The sequence below is a fragment of the Pristis pectinata genome, chromosome 2, assembly GCF_009764475.1.
Source record: "Pristis pectinata isolate sPriPec2 chromosome 2, sPriPec2.1.pri, whole genome shotgun sequence".
Lineage (NCBI taxonomy): Eukaryota > Metazoa > Chordata > Chondrichthyes > Rhinopristiformes > Pristidae > Pristis > Pristis pectinata.
Genome location: NC_067406.1, coordinates 26,441,283 through 26,460,474, shown reverse-complemented (window position 1 = coordinate 26,460,474; position 19,192 = coordinate 26,441,283). Strand labels below are relative to the sequence as shown.

Sequence of the window (19,192 nt, the reverse complement as noted above, 5' to 3'; positions counted from 1 at the left end):
TTGTAGCTAACACACTCCAGTCCAGGCAGCATCCTGGTGAACCTCTGCTGCACCCATTCCAAAGCCTCCACATTCCTTTCTATAGTGTGGCAAGCAAAACTACACACATTATTCTAAATGAGTCCTAACCAAAGTTTTATACAGGAGCTTCAGGGTCTACCAGCTATTTTGCTGAAGGGATAAGAGAGTTTGCAATTGCATATCATGTCAAGTGCTATAGAGGCAATAGGAGCTAGGAAACAATATCTTTAAAGCACAAGGGGAAAGGAATAGATGGGTACAACCATGGAAAAATAGAGGGAATGGAACCAAATGGGTGTTCAAATGCACAACTTCCTTCTCTATTTTGCATGTTGATCTGCCACTATTTTCTTTTTGTGCTTTAGATTTTCATCACATCAGCTTTTATTTTAATATTATGTAAACATTCCTAGTCTAGTGTTAAATATTGTAACTAACATTTAGATATCCACTCTTTTAAGTGAATGCGCAATCTGAGGCTGTATGTACTGCATACGTTTGCCCTGGAAATGTTGGAGCTGTGATTCTAACATCTTTGTGAAAGTTGCTTCTCAAGTGCTGATAAAAATGGGTTTGCAGTATTGCTTGCCCAGCAGCTAAACTTTTAGAGGGAACTCCTTGCAAGTTATGACTTCAAAATATATTGAGGAAAGTAATTTCACTTTCTACAGTTGCCTGTTTTATTGCATAAAACATTAAGTGGGACTTTTCTGTGGGCTTTCAAAGGGAAAATGAAGACGCACTGATTTTCATGCTGTCTTTTTAACTTTGCGATCTGTGCTTAATTTTAACCCAAGCCCATTCTCTTCTCTGAGTGTTAAGTCTTGCATAAAATGGAGCCTGAGTAGCCTTGGACCTGGGTTGGAGAACACAGCAAGAAAGTGCTTATAAAGTGTTAATTATAGTCAGAGACAAATAAGATTGATGGTATGTGATCATCTCACACACTTAGAGGGTTTTCCTCAGAGGTTATAGATGAGGCATTGGATGTTGAGATTGGCACTGGGCTTGTTGTTGCTGACTCCTGAGTGCATTTGGTGGGGGGAAAAAATCAATTTACAGTTCTACCTTTTACTTTTTTTTGTTATGTTTAGATATAAGGTTTGACAACTACAAGTGTTTGAAGTCAAAAGCAGAGATGTGGAGGAGAGTATAATTCTTTGCTTTGTTTAATGATTTGGACCAAATTTATGGACTACGTTTTCTATCTGTTGCATAACCATGGGTGAGTGATGATTGGTTCTCAGCAACATAGCTTTCACGTGCACCCAGGCACTTTTTTCTAAATTTTGGCTCTGTTCTACATATTCTCTCTGGTTCACTGCCTTTGCATTCCTTAAGACAAAGTAACTTATTGCTCAATAGTTGGTTAGCGTGACCCATGGGCTGTAACAAGTAGACATTGTGTTTCTTCTCTGGATGTGTTACCATGTGTGTTTGTTCAATTAGAAGGCATATTAATGTGTATTCTGGTAATTCTAAATTAACAACCAATCATTTGCAGGAAGAGGTGGAATGGGCAGAACACAGCTTCTAATGAGATTTAAACAATTCTCTATTACTCCTTCTTGAATTGAATTAATATATTTTGTACATTGGTCCTTTGATTATAGTAATTTGGGCTGTTTCAAAGTCGACCCATTTCCAGAGAAAGGAAAGCGAAAGGTTGATGAGTAATAAAGCCACCCCTCCCACTGCTGTCTCTGCTGATGCATGGACACAACTATACCAGTCAGTACAACCACCTTGAAAAAGAGTGACCTCCTTCTGCTCCCCATCTACTCCAAATCCGTCACTTCTCAATCTATTATGATACTTTGTGATGGCATGAAATGTTTTGGAGCAAGCAAAGGTACTCTTCCAAACTGCCCCACTAGACGACACAACCCTCTGACAATCTAGGTTCATATTGAAATTCTGGAAAATGTGGGTCATTTCCCCATATCTTGGCAGTCACCTCTCAACAAAAGCAGGTTTCGATGATGATAATTCTCCATCAGCATCAGTGAGCCAGCACAGCCTTTGGCCCGACTGAGGAAACGTGTATTTGAAAATAGAGATCAAACCCGGCAGAAAACTCACAGTGTGCCAGGCAGCAGTGATCCCTGACTTCCCATGTGCTTCTGAGACTTGGACTACCTTTACCAAACACCTCAAGGAAATGGAGAGAGATCATCAAAGCTGTCTCCACAATATCCTTCAGATCTACTGGAAAGATGAGCAAATGAACGCCGACGTCCTCTCCCAGCTCAATATCGCCAGCTTTGAGGCCCTAATTACATTCAGTTGCCTCTGATAGGCAAATCATAGTGTGTGCACACCCAACATCAGACTCGCAAAATGCACATTGTATTCCCTATTCTGTGATAGGAAGAGCATGTCAGGTGAAAAGAGGAAAAGGTTCAACGATGTTTTTGAAGACGCATTGAAAAAAGTGCAAACATCCCCACTAACTGCCGGGAATCCCTGGCCTTTGACTGCTCAAAACAGAGGAGGAGCAATCAATGTGGCACGTAGAATGTTGAGTCCTTGCAGTGGAACCTCATGGATGCCCAGCATTATCTGACAGATGAAGTGCACCAGCCCTCGCACTATCCATCCATGCACCCAGTCAAGGATCTGTGGTAGAGACTGCATTTCTCACATTGGCTTCATCAGTCACCTCAGCACCATAGCGGAAGAATTCACCCTTGATTCTAAGGAATTCACCTTTTATTTCACCTAAGAAGTAAGAGGAAAACTGAGGAGTAGTAGACCTTGATGATTGTGAAGGTGCAGATGAGATTTTCAGCAATTGGTGTCAGTTAGGCAGAGGAGGGTGTGGAAATGCTGCACAAACAGAAGCAGGTTGGTGATGTAAAAAGCTTTATGTTTAAATGCACAACACACCCAAGCAAAAAAACAAAATGCTTATGGAACTCAGCAGGTCAGGCAGCATCTGTGGAGTGAAATCAACGATTGACATTTTGGGACTCTTGAATCAAAACATAGACTATTCAATTTCCCTCCACAGATGCTGCCCGACCCACTGAGATCCTTCAGCATTTTGTTTTTTTTTTGCTCCAGATTCCAGCATCTGTAGCCTCTTGTATCTCCAGTGTTGTTTCCCACTTGGACTGAGGCTGTGAGGGTTGCCAGGGAGATAATGAAATGGATTCTAGAATTTGAAACTTTTGGCAGGAGCTGAATTGGATGACTTCCATCTTGCCAGTGTGATGTTGGCTAGGATTCTATATATCCACTGTTTGACACCAGAGCGATTCTAAGGGAAACCAGTTGATTTGCATTGCAATTATTGTGTAATTGAAGATGGAGTGAACACTGGGCTAACCTCCCTCATTCTAAGCTCTCCAAAACTCATCTACAAAATTCCCCGTCTACCCAGTACTGCTTTATTTGTATTGACTCCTGGTTAAGCATTACCATGATTTCAAAATTCTGATTCGTGTGTTTAGATCCTCCTTTTGCTTTGCTCCTCCTTCTCATTTAATTACAATTACATTTCGTTTCTGCCCATTTTCTTTGTGGGCTCTCTCATAAGATGTGATCATCAGTGAATCTATTGAAAACATGTATTCCAAATATTGCAAAATGCATTAAATAAAGTATCAAAAATCAACACTTTCTGCAGGGCGTGTCCTCGGAAAAACCAAGGAAATGAATAAATATTAAGGCTGAATGTGAAACTTTTTTTTTCTCTCTCTCTGCACATGCTGCCTGGCTCTGTTGAATATTCCTAGCACTTTCTGCTTTTGTTTCAGATTTTTAACACTTGCAGTTTTTAAAAAAATGTGTTTTACATTGCACCCACTTATAGACCTTCTGGCATGACGGTGACTAAATGTATTTTTTCTGTGGAGTAGCACAAGGCTTCAAGTAGGCTTAAGTCACATTGTTTTGGTGCAGTCTTCCTAGTCTACATGGTGTGGTATTCGGCGGATGTTTTGTTTTGGACATTTACGAGGCTTTATTAAATCTAACACTTTGTTCTTCTTGTGGTTCTCTGATTTGCTACAGCCTCTTGAGCATCCTGTCAATTTTAAGGGAAACCAGTTGCCTTTCCTTCGTAATCCAGACATCCTTGTTGGTGAGAATGACCTGACTGCTCTCAGTTATCTTCATGAACCTGCTGTGCTCCACAATTTGAAGGTCCGCTTCCTTGAGTCCAATGCCATATACACGTACTGTGGTGAGTAAAGAAATTACAACCAGAGTTAGAGTGATAGTAGGGAGGATATCCTATTGGTAAAAGTGTGCTGATGCACTACAGAGATGGACAGGTGGAGGAATGTTTGTCGAACATACCACCTTGTTGATGTATGAAGTAAGCCAGCACAATCCTTAGAGCGCAGGAAACTGAGAGGTGATCTTATTGAGGTGTATAAAATCATGAGGGGCATAGATAGGGTGAATGCACTCAGTCTTTTTCCCAGAGTTGGGAAATCAGAACTAGAGGGCATAGGTTTAAGGTGAGAGGGGAATGATTTCGGAGAAACTTAAAGGGCAATTTTTTTTTTACACCAACTTTTAAAAGGCAGTTGGACAGGTACATGGATTGGAAAGGTTTAGAAGCTTATGGGCCAAATGCTGGCAAATGGGACTAACTTGGATGTGGAATCTTGGTCAGCATGGACCAGTTGGGCCGAAGGGCTTGTTTCCGTGCTGTATAACTCTGACTCTATGACAATCAAAGGCAGGCAAAGGAGATGTGTTGAAGCAAATTACATCTCCATTTACTCAGTAAGTTTGTCTAATAATTAGTTGAGTTATTGCTTACAATAACAACTTGATTCCACATACTGTTTCAAAACCTCCCATGGCAGTTCACATATGGAGTGTTACTATTAAAATTTGCCATCAAGCCACATCAGGAGGTATTAGGACAGATGACCAAAAGCAGCGTCAAATAAGTAGGCTTTAAAGAGCAACCTTTTCCAGCGACCAGAGAGTGGAGAGTGCCGGAAATTAACGAGGAACGATTTTTTTTCTCTTTCTAGCGTTCGGGATAGCGGCGAGTGACTGTGCAGGTGCGTGACGTCACTCGGCAGCGCGCGGGCGATTTAAAAGTCGGAGGGTTACCTTCAGTTTTTCTTTCCAGCGACCAGAGAGAGGAGAGTGCCGGAAATTAACGAGGAGCGATTTTTTTTTTTCTTTCTAGCGTTCGGGATAGCGGCGAGTGACTGCGCAGGCGCGTGACGTCACTCGGCAGCGCGCGGGCGATTTAAATAGCAGAGCAACATATCTAGCGGGCGGCGTCGGAAGGGGCAGCTGAGTGAGAGGGAGCAAAGTGGGTTAGGCTTTGGCTCAACGGGCTTTGGCAAGAGTGGGAAAGAGGCGAGACTAATAGAGAGGGGGTAAGTTATTAGTTTATTTGTTGAACTCAGTGGTATTCAGCAAGATGCATCTAGGGTTGGTCTTATGCTTGGAGTGTCAGATGTGGGGACCCTGGGAGACTACCAGACTCCCCGATAACTACATCTGCGCAAAGTGCACCGAGATGCGGCTCCTCAAGGAACGAATTGAGAGTCTGGAGCTGCAGCTCGATGACCTTCGGTTGGTTAGGGAGAGCGAGCAGGAAATAGATAAGAGTTATGAAGAGTTTGTAGACAGCACCTCTGTGGCGGTCCCCCTCAAAAACCGATATCTCATTTTAGATTCGGTTGGAGAGGATGACCTGATAGGGGACGACCTTAGCAACCGGGACCTTGGCACCGTGCCTGGTACTGTGGTCCAGCGGAGGAAGCGAAATGCAGCGGTTATTGGGGATTCTATAGTAAGGGGTACGGATAGCAGATTCTGCGATAGCGACAATGAGTCTCGGATGGTGTGTTGCCTCCCTGGTGCCAGGGTACGGGATATCACGGACCGGGTCCAGAATATTCTGAGGGGAGAGGGTGAGCAGCCAGAAGTCTTGGTACATGTAGGTACCAATGACATAGGTAGAAAAAGAGAAGAAGTCCTAAAGGAGGAATACAAGGCATTGGGGAGAAGGTTGAGAAGTAGGACCTCAAGGGTAGTAATCTCAGGATTACTACCTGTGCCACGTGTCAATGATAGGAAGAATAGAAAGCTCTGGCAGATGAATGCGTGGCTGAGTGACTGGTGCAGGGGGCAGGGCTTCAGATTTTTGGATAATTGGGACCTTTTTTGGGGGAGGCATGACCTATTCGCTAAGGATGGGTTGCACCTAAACTCCAGAGGTTCCAATATCTTGGCGGGAATGTTTGATTTAGTTGTAGTGGAGGGTTTAAACTGATCTGGCAGGGGGATGGAAACCAGGATGTTAGGTTACAAGATGCTAAGGTAAAGGAGGGAGTTTATAGAAAGAAGTCCAATGAGGATGGCAAGAAGGACAGGCAGGTGAGAAGTCAGGATAATTTGCTGAATAATAGAAGTACAACAAGTCAGGATGTCAGGATACAGAATGTTAGGATAGGGGATGAGGTATATAGGAACATGTCTAAGGTAGTATGTAGTGAAGATGGTAAGAAGGATAGACAGGTGGAAAGCCAGGATAATCTGCTGAACAATAGAAGTACAACAAAATTAATATCAGATACCGGACTAAACGTACTGTGTTTAAATGCACGTAGCATTAGGAATAAAGTAGATGACCTAGTGGCACAACTACAGGTTAATAAATACGACATTGAGGCAATCACCGAGTCATGGCTTTATGATGGATGTGATTGGGAACTAAATGTCCAGGGGTACACAGTGTATAGGAAGGATAGGCGGGTAGGCAGAGGGGGAGGTGTGGCCATGATGGTTAGTAGTAATATAAAATCGATAGAAAGGAAGGATATTGGGTCAGAGGAGGTGGAATCCTTGTGGGTGGAGCTAAGGAATAGCAAGGGTAAAAGGACAATAGTAGCAGTCATATATAGGCTCCCTAATAGCAGTCAGCAAGTGGACGATAAGTTGCAGTTTGAGATAGAAAAAGCATGCCAAAGTGACACTGTGAAGATAATTATGGGGGATTTTAACATGAAGGTGGACTGGGAAATCCAGAATGGCAGTAGTACTCAGGAGAGGGAGTTTGTGGAATGTCTAAGGGACGCTTTTCTAGAGCAACTTGTTGAAGAGCCCACCAGGGGATCGGCTGTTTTGGATTGGGTGCTGTGTAATGAACCGGAGGTGATTAGGGAACTAAAGGTAAAGGAACCACTGGGAACCAGTGATCACAATATGATTGAGTTCAGTTTCAAGTTTGAGAAGGAGAAACTGATAACTGGTGTATCGATATTTCAGTGGAACAAAGGAAATTACAATGGTATGAGAGAGGAGTTGGCCCTAATTGATTGGAAGAGTAAGCTGGCTGGAGGGACGGCAGAGGAGAAATGGAAGGAATTTCTACAGGAAATAAGGAAATTGCAGGATAGATATATTCCAAGAAAAAAGAAGGTTTTGAATGGAAAAAGGGCACAAATGTGGATAACGAGAGAGGTGAAGGCTAAAATAAAAGTAAAAGGGGTGGCGTACAAAGAAGCAAAAGTTAGTGGGAAAACAGAAGACTGGGAAGCTTTTAAAAACCTGCAGAGAGAAACTAAGAAGGTCATTAGGAAAGAAAAGATGAATTATGAAAGGAAGTTGGCGGATAACATTCGAAAGGATACTAAGAGTTTTTTTTAAATACATAAGGTGTAAAAGAGAGACACGGGTTGATATAGGACCAATTGATAACAGTACAGGAGCTATTATAATGGACGATAGAGAGATGGCAGAGGAATTGAATGAATACTTTGCATCGGTCTTCACCGTGGAGGACATCAGCAATGTGCCGGTTAGTCAGGAGTCTCACGAAATGGAATTGAGTTCATTTAAGATTACTAGGGAGAAGGTGCTAGGAAAACTAAATGGACTAAAGACTGGTAAGTCTCCCAGACCGGATGAGGTGCATCCCCGGGTTCTGAAGGAGGTAGCTTTAGAGATAGCGGAGGCATTGGCGATAATTTTCCAGAAATAGATAGATTCCGGCGTGGTTCCGGAGGACTGGAGGGTCACAAATGTAGTTCCGTTGTATAAGAAAGGTGGGAGGCAGCATAAAGGAAATTACAGACCTATTAGTCTGACGTCAGTGGTGGGAAAGTTATTGGAATCTATCCTCAAAGACGGGGTTACGGAATACCTAGAGGCGCAGGGCAGGATAGGTCCTAGCCAACATGGTTTTGTGAAGGGAAGATCCTGCCTGACCAACCTATTGGAGTTTTTTGAAGAAATCACAGGTAAGGTGGATAAGGGAGAGGCGGTAGATGTTGTGTATTTAGACTTTCAAAAGGCCTTCGATAAGGTTCCTCACAAGAGACTGATTAATAAGATGAGAGGTCATGGAATTATGGGTAGGATAACAGAATGGGTGGAGCATTGGCTGGTTGACAGGAAGCAAAGAGTGGAAATAAAAGGATCTCGTTCTGGTTGGTTACCGGTTACTAGTGGTGTGCCGCAGGGGTCAGTGTTGGGACCGCTCCTTTTTACCTTGTACATTAACGATTTGGATGATGGAATAAATGGTTTTGTGGCTAAGTTTGTGGATGACACCAAGATAGAGGGAGGAGTAGGGAGTATTGAAGAGATAGGAAGGTTGCAGAGAGACCTAGACAGTTTAGGAGAATGGGCAAGGAAATGGCAGATGAGATTCAATGTACGGAAATGTGCAGTTGTACACTTTGGAAGCAGAAATAAGCGGGCAGATTATTATCTAGGAGGAGAGAAAATCCAAAGCACGGAAGTACAAAGGGACTTGGGGGTACTCGTGCAGGATACCTTAAAGGTTAACCACCAGGTCGGATCGGTGGTAAAGAAAGCGAATGCTATGTTGGCATTCATTTCGAGAGGTATAGTGTATAAAAGTAAGGAAGTGTTGATGAGGCTCTACGGGGCACTAGTGAGGCCTCATTTGGAATATTGTGCGCCGTTTTGGGCCCCACATCTTAGGAAGGATGTGTTGACGTTGGAGAGGGTTCAGAGGAGATTTACGAGGATGATTCCAGGAATGAAAGGGCTTGCGTATGAGGAGCGTTTGTCGGCTCTTGGACTGTACTCGCTGGAGTACAGAAGAATGAGAGGGGACCTCATAGCGACATTTAAAATATTGATAGGAAAGGACCGAGTAAATGTGGCTAGGCTGTTTCCCTTGGTGGGTGAGTCCAGGACCAGAGGGCACAATCTTAGAATTAGAGGGTACAGTTTCAAAACAGAGATGAGGAAAAATTTCTTTAGCCAGAGGGTGGTGAATTTGTGGAACTCCTTGCCACGTACAGCAGTGGAAGCCAGATCAGTGGGGGCGTTCAAGGAGGAGATAGATATATATCTAAATAGTCAGGATATCAAGGGATATGGGGATAAGGCCGGTAATTGGGATTAGAATAGTTTTTTTTTCTTCTTCCCCCATTCCCCATTTCTCATTTCTATTTCCCTTTCCTTGGAGCAGACTCGATGGGCCGAATGGCCTGCTTCTGCTCCCTTGTCTTGTGATCTTGTGAAAAGAGGAAAGGGAGGTATAGAGAGTTGGCGAGGTTTAGGATGGGCTGCAGACTTGGCAGCTAAAGACACAATCATCAGTTGCAGAGGGATTTAAATATGGGGGTCCTTAAGGCTGGATTTGGAGTAATGCAGGTATTCTGGAGAGTTATGGTGGAGAAGTTTGCAGAGAAACAGTGGTGAGATTATGGAGAAATTTGAAAATTTGATCAAGATGTTGCTTAACAAGGAGCCAGCGTAGAGTAGCATGGTGGTGATGAGAACTGTTGTAAGTTAGGGCACTGGCAATGGAATATGCAAGAATTTGTGTATAAAGGAAGTGGCATAATAGAGGCCAGCCAGTAATGCACTAGAACAGAAGCGCTTAAGTAGTAGAATGTGGAGGGCTTTAGCAGTAAATTTGCCAAGGCAGGGGCAGGATTGGCCGGTAATAGGTGTGGAAATATGCAGTATTAGTGATGATGTGGCTATGTGAATTGATAGTCATCTCTGGGCTAAATATGGTACTAAGGTTGCAAACAGTCCAGTTTAAACCACTACTAAGGTCAATGGCAGAGTCCATGTCGAAAGGACAGAATTTGTATGGGATCCAAGAGCAATGACATCAGTCTCTCCAGTATTCCTTCAAGTCTGAATGCTAGACAAGAAGTTCTAACGATGGGGGAAAGAAGAGAGTTGGAAGTTGGATGAAGCTGGACACTAACAACTAATGTTCAGAAACCAATGCTTTGGTTCTTTGTGGTGTCAGGGGGTGGTAGTAGATGACAATAGGAGGGGACCGGGGATGGATCTCCTGATGTGGGGTTGAAAACTGGAGATAAAAGTTTTGGAGAGGAAGAAAAATGTGTGGCTCGCTGGCTATGACTCATTTTTTAAGAATGGAACCCAAGTAGGTGAAGGTTGTAGATTGCTTTTGAGGTGGTTGTTGTGATCAACTGTATCAAGAACTGTAGGTAGGTTGAGAAGGGCAAAGGAGCTGAATTTTCTTTGTCATGGTCACAGGTGATATTTTTGGCATCAGCCATTTTGGTAGTGGCAAAGCATGCAGCCACGTGTTCAAGGACTTTGAGAGAAAAGGCAGGTGGAAGATGGGGTTGTAGTTTCTTTTAACTTGCGGGCACCACTGGCCTTTACATATGATGGTGCCTTTGCTCGTGACTATGCTTAATAGGTTTATTTGTAGTTTAGCAAAATTTGTAACAAAATCGGATACAAATATATTGAGTTAACTTGGTGGATACTGCACAATAAATATTAATGGATTTTAGGGCCTCTAAATCAACAATTAAATTGATTTTTTTTAAACAATTTATGAAATTTATATTTTCAGTTAGAGGAAAAGGTAAAGCAAAAATATATTCAAAGGCATTCCTTCTATTGAGGAGATCATTGCATTGTTCTTAAATAAAAAAAAATGTTTTTCCAGTTTTACACCTGGAGTCCTCCATCTCAGTTCTCTGGATCCTTCCAGCAAGAAGGTGGTCTTGATTTAGCTCACCAGAATGCAGATAATCAATGTGAAAATGAGCAGTGCATTTATTCTTGATGTGTCACAGGGAACTTCTGTGTTTTTAGGTATCGTCTTAGTCGCCATTAATCCTTATGAACAGCTGCCAATTTATGGAGAAGATGTCATTCAGGCATACAGTGGCCAGAATATGGGGGACATGGACCCCCATATCTTTGCAGTGGCCGAAGAAGCATACAAGCAAATGGCCAGGTGAGTGGAAGCTGTTGTAATGTAGCTTAATTTTAGTAAATTAATCTTACTAGACTAATGATATTTCATATTTGATCACTTCTGATACATGTTCATGCAACTGCAAACATAATGTTATCAACAAAACTGTTGGGTGCATATGCTGTACAATCAAACTGCCTTTCTATTAATCTGGAATCTAATTGAGGACGTTGTTAGAAATGAGGACAATGGAATAAAATGAAATCTTAATTCTCTTTTGGAGATGAGGTGTCACTGGAAAGGTCAAAATATACTGCCAATCCCTCATTGCTTTTGAGGTGGTGGTGAGCTGCCTCCCTGAATCATTGCATTTCTTCTGGTGAAGGTACTCCCTCAGTTGGATAGGGAGTTCGAAGATGTAGTCACCATGACTAATGAAGTTGGAGATCTTAGAATAACAGATCTTTTTTTCCCTTGTCTCCTTATGACACAGGAGGCCATTCAGCCCAATTGAGTTTGTACTGGCTCTCGGAGCCATCCCACCTGTCCCATTTCCCCTCTTATTTCCCTGGAACATATTATCTTTCATGTGCCCACCAATTCCCGCCTGAACTTCCTGCCATTCACCTGCACCAGGGGTAACATACAATAGCCAATTAATCTACTAACCAAGATGATGGATTTGATTGTTTGAAGGGATATTGATTTAAGTTGTTTTATGATTCATTGTTTTAATAAACTCTTAGAAATAATAGTGTTTTCTGTAAGTACCTGCCCTGCCCACTCCAAAAACTGAGATCCAAAGGTGGTAATAGAACAGTGCCCTAGCACAGCCACCTTTTACTTTAAGGAAAAAGAGCACGCTACTTAAATCTTAAAGAGTAGAGAAAATAATAGCCATTTAATGTCAATGTTGAATATCCTGGAGGTAGACTCCTTTCCACTGCAGCTTTCTCTTACTTCCTATTCTGTTTTGTGAAGGTTTCAGACCAAATTACAGATGAAGTTTCAAGTTGTCCTTGGTTATAAATGCTTCTAAATCTTAGCACACATTTGCTACAGTTCATCAACTTATAGGGTCAAGAAGGTAACAGCTTGCATTGTTTGAGATGTACATCTATTAAGGATTGTTGTACTTTTACAGATGGAGCTCAGAAAGCTTAAATTTGAAGTGCAGCTTTCCTAATAGAACTACATAGTGAATTCATTTGAGATACTGGCTTAAAACAGATTAACTGTAATGAACTGGCACAGTGATTTGTCTAGAGGCTTCATTCTGCAATAAACTTGACATAAATCTTCTATTTCATTGGAGGCAGAAAAGAAATGCCTGAAGGACAGAGTGATTTGGGAGATGGCAAGCGTTTTGAAAAGAGTAAGAAGCAGTAGAATAGAATCAGATTCAATTAAATTCTGCAGGTTGTAATCGGTGCTGACTTGAATTGTTCTGCACAGATGAACGTATGATTTATGCCTACAAACCTTAAGTATCAGAAAATAAGAGCAGCTTTCAATACCTTTTTAAATGTACAAGAATTTTTTTGTCCTTTTTCTTTCGTTGTTGTTGTGTCTGCTCAAGGCATTGCTGTGTAAGAAGTCCATTAGTATGTCTTGCACTTTGCATTCTGTCCTCTTCCCTTGCAGGCATATTCTTTCATGTGTGAGTTGAGAAATGAATGTTGGCAGGCTGCATACTCGGTGGGGTTGAGAGTTCATCATAGATGAGCCTTGTCCTTGTTGTCTAAGTAAAATCATTTACTTTTCAGCAACAGTGACTGGTTTCTGGTACACTTATCCTAGTCCCAAGTCAGATCAATTCAATCAGCTGCATAGAATTTGGGATCTAGTTTATAACTAACTAAGTAGGCAGGCACGTTAGTGTAGTGGTTAGCGTAACACCATTACAGCGCTAGCGACCCAGGTTCAATTCTGGCTACTCTCTGTAAGGAGTTGTATGTTCTCCCCATGTCTGCATGAGTTTCCTTCGGGTGCTCCGTTTTCCTCCCACATTTCAAAAGATGTATGGGTTAGGAAGTTGTGGGCATGCTATGTTGGCGCCGGAAGCGTGGGGACACTTGCGGGCTGCCCCCAGAACATTCTACGCAAAAGATGCATTTCACTGTGTGTTTTGATGTACATGTGACTAATAAAGATATCTTAAGTGGTTGTCAAGATTTAAAGAACTTCACAATAACTGTTTGTTTATTATGGGAGCAAAATAAACAACCTTAACAAATTGTAAATTGATTTATTGTTGTCACATGTATCAAGGTACAGTTTTAAAAAAAACTTTGTTTTGCATGCCATCCATACAGATCATTTCATCACAGTGCATTGAGGTAGTACAAGGGAAAACAATAACAGAATGCAGAATAAACTGTGACAGTTACAGAGAAAGTGCAGTGCAGGCAGACAATAAGGTGCAAGGCCATAATGAGGTAGATAGTGAGGTCAAGAGTCTATCTTATTGTACCAGGGGACCGTTCAATAGTCTTATAACAGTGCAATAGAAGCTGTCTTTGAGCCTGGTGATACGTGCTTTCAGGCTTTTGTATCTTCTGCCTGATGGGAGGGGGGAGAAGCGAGAATTCGAGGGTGGGTGGGGTCTTTGATTATGTTGGCTGCTTTAATGAGGCAGCAAGAAGTGTAGACAGTCTATGGAGGAGAGGCTGATATAATAATGATGAAACCAGAGGATATAAAATACTCAGCAGGAGACTGAGAAATGGCCCAACACTCTAACTCTGGAAATGATGTGGAAAAGGTCGGAGAGGGATTGGTTGTGGGGCACAGAGGGTGTAGTCAATCATTGTTGCTGAAAAATACATGATTTTACTTAGGAACAAGGACAAGTGCCGGATTCTGTCTTGGTTGATGCATGGAGGATATTGAGGTGCCAGCCAACGTGGTTCCATTCTATGGCAGTTCTCCAGTGGGATGATTTGTTACTTTCTTCATTCATTACTCATGAGTGCAAGGCCATTTTGAGTGTAATAGGGTCAGCCTTATCCATGATAGTGAATCAGCAAGTACAGTTTTAATGCACCAGGAGGTACAGACAGAAAGAGTGCAAGCATATGTCATGGAACTCGGCAATCTTTCTCTATTTCAGGATGCTTAAAAGACTAATAGTTAAACTGCTGAAAATAACTGGCACATGATCTCCATGTGGTGCTTGACAGGTTGAAGCCATTGGATATAATGCTTCATCATTGCTCTTTTCTGACTGACTAATTGTCTTCTCCCTCAATCCCATCACTATCACATATTTTCTCTCTACTCCACCTGACTCATGTTGTGTATTATTTCTCAGGCTTCTTGGCTTTTTCTGTATAGAAGCATACCCTGACAATCCCTGCTTGGCGCCCCCATAACAAGAGAGGAGAGTCCAGCACAGAGCATCTTAAGGCAGCCTGTAACTGCAGTCTTGTCACCTTGCCCACATTATCAGACAAATCCCAGTAAATATCTGCATGCGCCAAAAAACTAACCTGCGACTGACCTTGTAGTCGGTCACATCAATTATTAAGCTTTTGTTGTTAAAGGAACTGACAGAATTAAATGTAGCACCATCTTAGAGCAGATTGAAGAATTAGTTTTGTGCATTTCAACACTGGGAAACGCAGGATTGCTGGTGAACATTGATGCTTAGCTTGCCATCAAAACATGAAAAAATATGAATGCATGTGATCATATCTGACATTTAGAAACAAAAATGTTTTGGGAAAATCAAACATTTGGGGGAAAAAAAAGAACTATAACACAAATACTCTTAAGCTTTAGCATCTTTGATTTTATTTGAAAAGTGGAAAAAAACCACATTGGAAATGTGATTAAAATACAACAGGACAGGCAGTCACTCTAGAGTTGAGTGGAAACGGAGCTAATGTTACAGATAACCTTCCGTCAGGATGAGGAAAATTGGGGGATAAAACACATTAAGTTGCAGAGAAAAAGGAAACTTGCAGAGGTCAAAGGTCTTCGATAGGGTGGAGACCAAAAGTGACTATTGCAATTGGTGATGGTCCCGGCTGAGACATGGTGGTGAAATCTTATTAATTGTAGATGAGGAGGCATAAGTAAAAGGAGATGAACAAGGAGAGACTGGGGTGGGCTGGGGGGAAACTAATGTTGCACAATGAGTTACACAGTGCTGCAGTTACTGGAAATCTGAAATAAAGGAATGCTGCAAATATGCAGTTGATCAGGCAGCATTTGAGGAGAGATAAAAAGTGAGTTGACGTCACAGGTTGAAGATCTTTCAATGGTCAGTTCTGACGCAAACTGGAAAGGCTGGTTATCTGAAATACTTGAATTCGGTGTTGAGTCCTGAAGGCTGTGACATGTCAAGCTGGAAGATGTTCTTTGCACTTAAGTTAGGCTTTGTTGGGGAACTGGAAGAGGCCAAAGACAGAGGTCAGAGTGAGAATGGGGTAGACTATTAACTTATTAGACAACTGGAAGTTCAAGGTTTTCCTTGTGGACTGAAGTGTTCTGCAAAGCAGTTACCCAGATTGCATTTGTTTTCCTCAATTTTAATTGTTCCACCATAAGCAGATTTGTCTTTAGGTTCTAAGACCACAAGGTCCAGATTCTTTGTTTCTCTCCCTCTCCCTCATTTTATGTTACTCCTTAAAGGCTATTTCTTTTATCAGACTTTCTGCTTTTGCTCTAATATCTCAATATGTGGCTCAATGTCAGAATTTGTTTGATGATGCTCCATTGAAATGCCTTGGGACGTTATATTACATTAAAGATGCAATGTAAATACAAATTTTTTTTTGGAACTGCTATTTGGTTTCAGGAGCTTTCATTCTCCTGAAGACAACAAAAGCCTTTTATATGATCCATCTCCCTTGAACTGTAAGAACTATTCACAAAAGCTACCCTTCAGAATTCAGTCAGTTGGAACAGGCAAAATAAAAATACAATGGATGAGCTGTCTCGGTAGTATCTTCCTTCTCAATGTAAAACCATTATACTAGTTGCCAAACTTAGGGAATTTGCACCATATCAAACAATTGTACACTGAAACATTCTTTTAAAATTGCTCATCAAACATTGCCACATTGAAAGCATAGGGACAGTGGAAAAAGAGTAGGCTATTTTATCCCTCAGCTCAACTCCACTATTCAGTGAGATTGTGGCTAATCTGTGACTAAACTCTGTATAATTACATACCTACATTTCTCTATTTTGTTCAGTGCTTTTTGATTATCAAAAATCATATTAAAATTAACAACTGGCATGGCATAATTTTTTTTAAATTCATTTTACAGCAACATTGGTAAGGTCAACATTTCTTGCCAACTACAATTCCCCTTGAAAGTGGTGGCAAGTGTCCCTCTTGAACCACTGGTGAAGGTACTCTCTCACAGTGTTGTTGCTCAAGGAGTTTCAGAATTTAAATCCAACGGTGATGAAAGAGCAAAGATATTCTTCTAGGTCAAGATAGTGGGCGACTTGGAGGGGAACCTGCAGGTGTTACTGTTTCCATCTATGTGCTGACCTTGTCCTTGGTGGCAGAGATTATGGGTTTGGGAAATGTTATCAGGATGACCAAGACAAGTAATTGCAATGTATTGGTAATTGGTTTATTATTGTCACGTGTACCAAGATACAGTGGAAAAACTTTGTTTTGCATGCCATCCATGCAGATTATTTTGAAACCGAAGTATATTGAGGTAGTACCAAGGGAAAAGCAATAACAATGCAAGTTCAAGTTTATTGTCATAGGCATACAAATCCAGGGTACAAATGCCTTGAACATTAGCTTTTTCAGCAGCAGCAGCACAGTACATTACAAACCTGACATTATAAATTACATAAATTAATATAAATTACACATAACTTGCACAACAGAATGAACAAAAATAAACATATTAGTGCAAGTTGAGGGAAATTATAGTCTGAGATAGAGTTAGGGATTTTCAGGTTGGTTCAAGAACCTGATGACAGAATATGGTGTTACAGTTACAGAAAAAGTGCAGTGCGGGTAGACAATAAGGTAACAGGGTCACGAGGAGGTAAATTGTGAGATCAAGAGTTCATCTTTATCATAAGAGAGGTCCATTCCCAAGTGTCTTATGACAACAGGATAGAAGGTGTCAAGCCTGATGGTGCGTGTTTTCAAGCTTGTGTATCTTCTGCCTGATGGGATGGGGAAGAAGAGAGAATGAGTGGGGTGGGCGGGGTCTTTGATTATGTTGGCTGCTTTCCCGCGGCAGTGGGAAGTGTAGACAGAGTCCATGGAGTGAAGGCTGGTTTTCATGATGGACTGAGCTGCATCCACAACTCTCTGCAATTTCTTGCACTCTTGGGTAGAGCGGTTGCCATACCAAGCTGTGATGCATCCAGATAGGATGCTTTCTATGGTGCAACAATAGAGATTGGTGAGGGTCAATGGGTTGCCTTAGCCTTCTGAAGAAGTAGAGGCACTGGTGTGCTTTCTTGGTCATAGTGTCTATGTGATTGGACCACACAGTTATTGATGATATTTACATCTAAGGACTTGAAGCTCTCATCCATCTCCACCTCAGCACTATTGATACTTCCTCCCCTGCTTCCTGACATCAGTGATGAGCTCTTTTGTTTTGCTGATTAAGGGAAATATTGTTGTCTTGATACCATGCCACTTGGTGCTCTGTCTCCTTACTGTATCCGTCTCATCATTATTTGAGATCCAGCCCACTACAGTGGTGTCATCTGCGAAATTGTGGATGGAGTTAGAGCAGAATTTGGCCACACAGTCCTGAGTGCAGGTGACACACACTACAGTGACATGGTGAAGGAACTGAATGTTTACGCTGTTGGATGGGTGCCAGTCAAGTGGGTGGATGGTGTTGAGCTTTCTGTGCGTTGTTGGAACTACACTCATCCAAGCAACTGGGTAGCTCTATGTGACCCAGTGTGTGGAAATAGCTTTTCTCTCCCTACCCTACTCATTCTACTTGATATCTTGAAAACTTTAATCGCGCCACCTCTTAATCTGAATCGTAGCTTGTGTGAGCTCCCCTCGTGGTTTAACCTCTCGAATCCAAGTATGAAAGTGGGGACTGAAGCAGTGTGGTTAAAGTTACTAGTAAGTTAGCGAGCTGGATGCAAGAAATGTTCAGAACCCAGCTTGGCAGCAGAGTAGTTTAATTTCAGTAAATTAAATCATCTGGAAATTTTTTTTTAAGGTAGATATAGTAATGATGTCCATAAAATGACCAGATTGTAAACTATTGGCCTTCAGGAGGGAAATCTGTCACCTAAAGAAAAAAAGAAAAGGAAGCACCATCAGACATTTCCACCCCTACCCTGGCCTCCTGGTGTTCTGCTGCTCAATAAGGTTATGGCTGAATTTTTAACTCAGCATTACTTTCATGTACTAACCCCATAGCACTTGCTTCCCTTAATAACTAAAAATCTATTTCTTTCTTTCTTGTATATAGCCTTTTTTGCAAGAGAACTCCAATGATTCACTAGCCTTCAGGTGATAAAATTTGTTTTTATCTCGGTCCTGAATGACTGACTTCATATTTTGAAATAGTGACTCCTAACCGTAGCTGTATCCAGGGAAACATTATCTTTGCTTCAACGCTTCCAAGTCTCATAAGAGTTTTATATTTTTCGAAGAATTCTCCTCTTATTCTTTTAAACTTTAGTGAATAAAGGCATAGTCTGCTCAATTGGTCCTCATGCAACAAACACGCCATCCCAGGAATCAATCTGGTGAGCTTCACTGCACTGCCTCAATTGCATGTATATCTTGGATATGACTGTCTGCATCTGATATAGGCAATATTTCAGATGCAGTTTTACCAGAGCCCTGTACAATTGGAGCAAAACATCCCTACTCTTGTACTTAAGTCCTCTTCCAATAAAGATCAGCATATCATTTGCTGCTTTAATTGCTTGCCATTCCTGGATGTTAATTTTAAGTGATTTGTCTGCAAGGACGAGCGGTCCCTCTGAACACTAAAACCATTCAGTCTTTCACCATTCTAAAAAATAATTGTTTATATT

General features: G+C 41.6%; 1 protein-coding gene across 2 annotated transcripts in view; it reads left to right on the top strand.

Moving 5' to 3' along the window:
- The window catches only part of myo5b (myosin VB), a 215,754-nt gene that overhangs the window by 49,642 nt on the left and 146,920 nt on the right, over positions 1-19,192 (top strand). The window contains exons 2-4 of one of the 2 annotated variants that reach the window (XM_052010147.1): positions 1,116-1,246; positions 4,039-4,210; positions 11,077-11,221. In XM_052010147.1, coding sequence (XP_051866107.1) covers positions 11,160-11,221 — 62 coding nt within the window. In that variant the 5' untranslated portion in view covers positions 1,116-1,246; positions 4,039-4,210; positions 11,077-11,159. The remainder of the gene's footprint in view (positions 1-1,115; positions 1,247-4,038; positions 4,211-11,076; positions 11,222-19,192) is intronic. The other variant, XM_052010146.1, reaches the window with a different exon arrangement.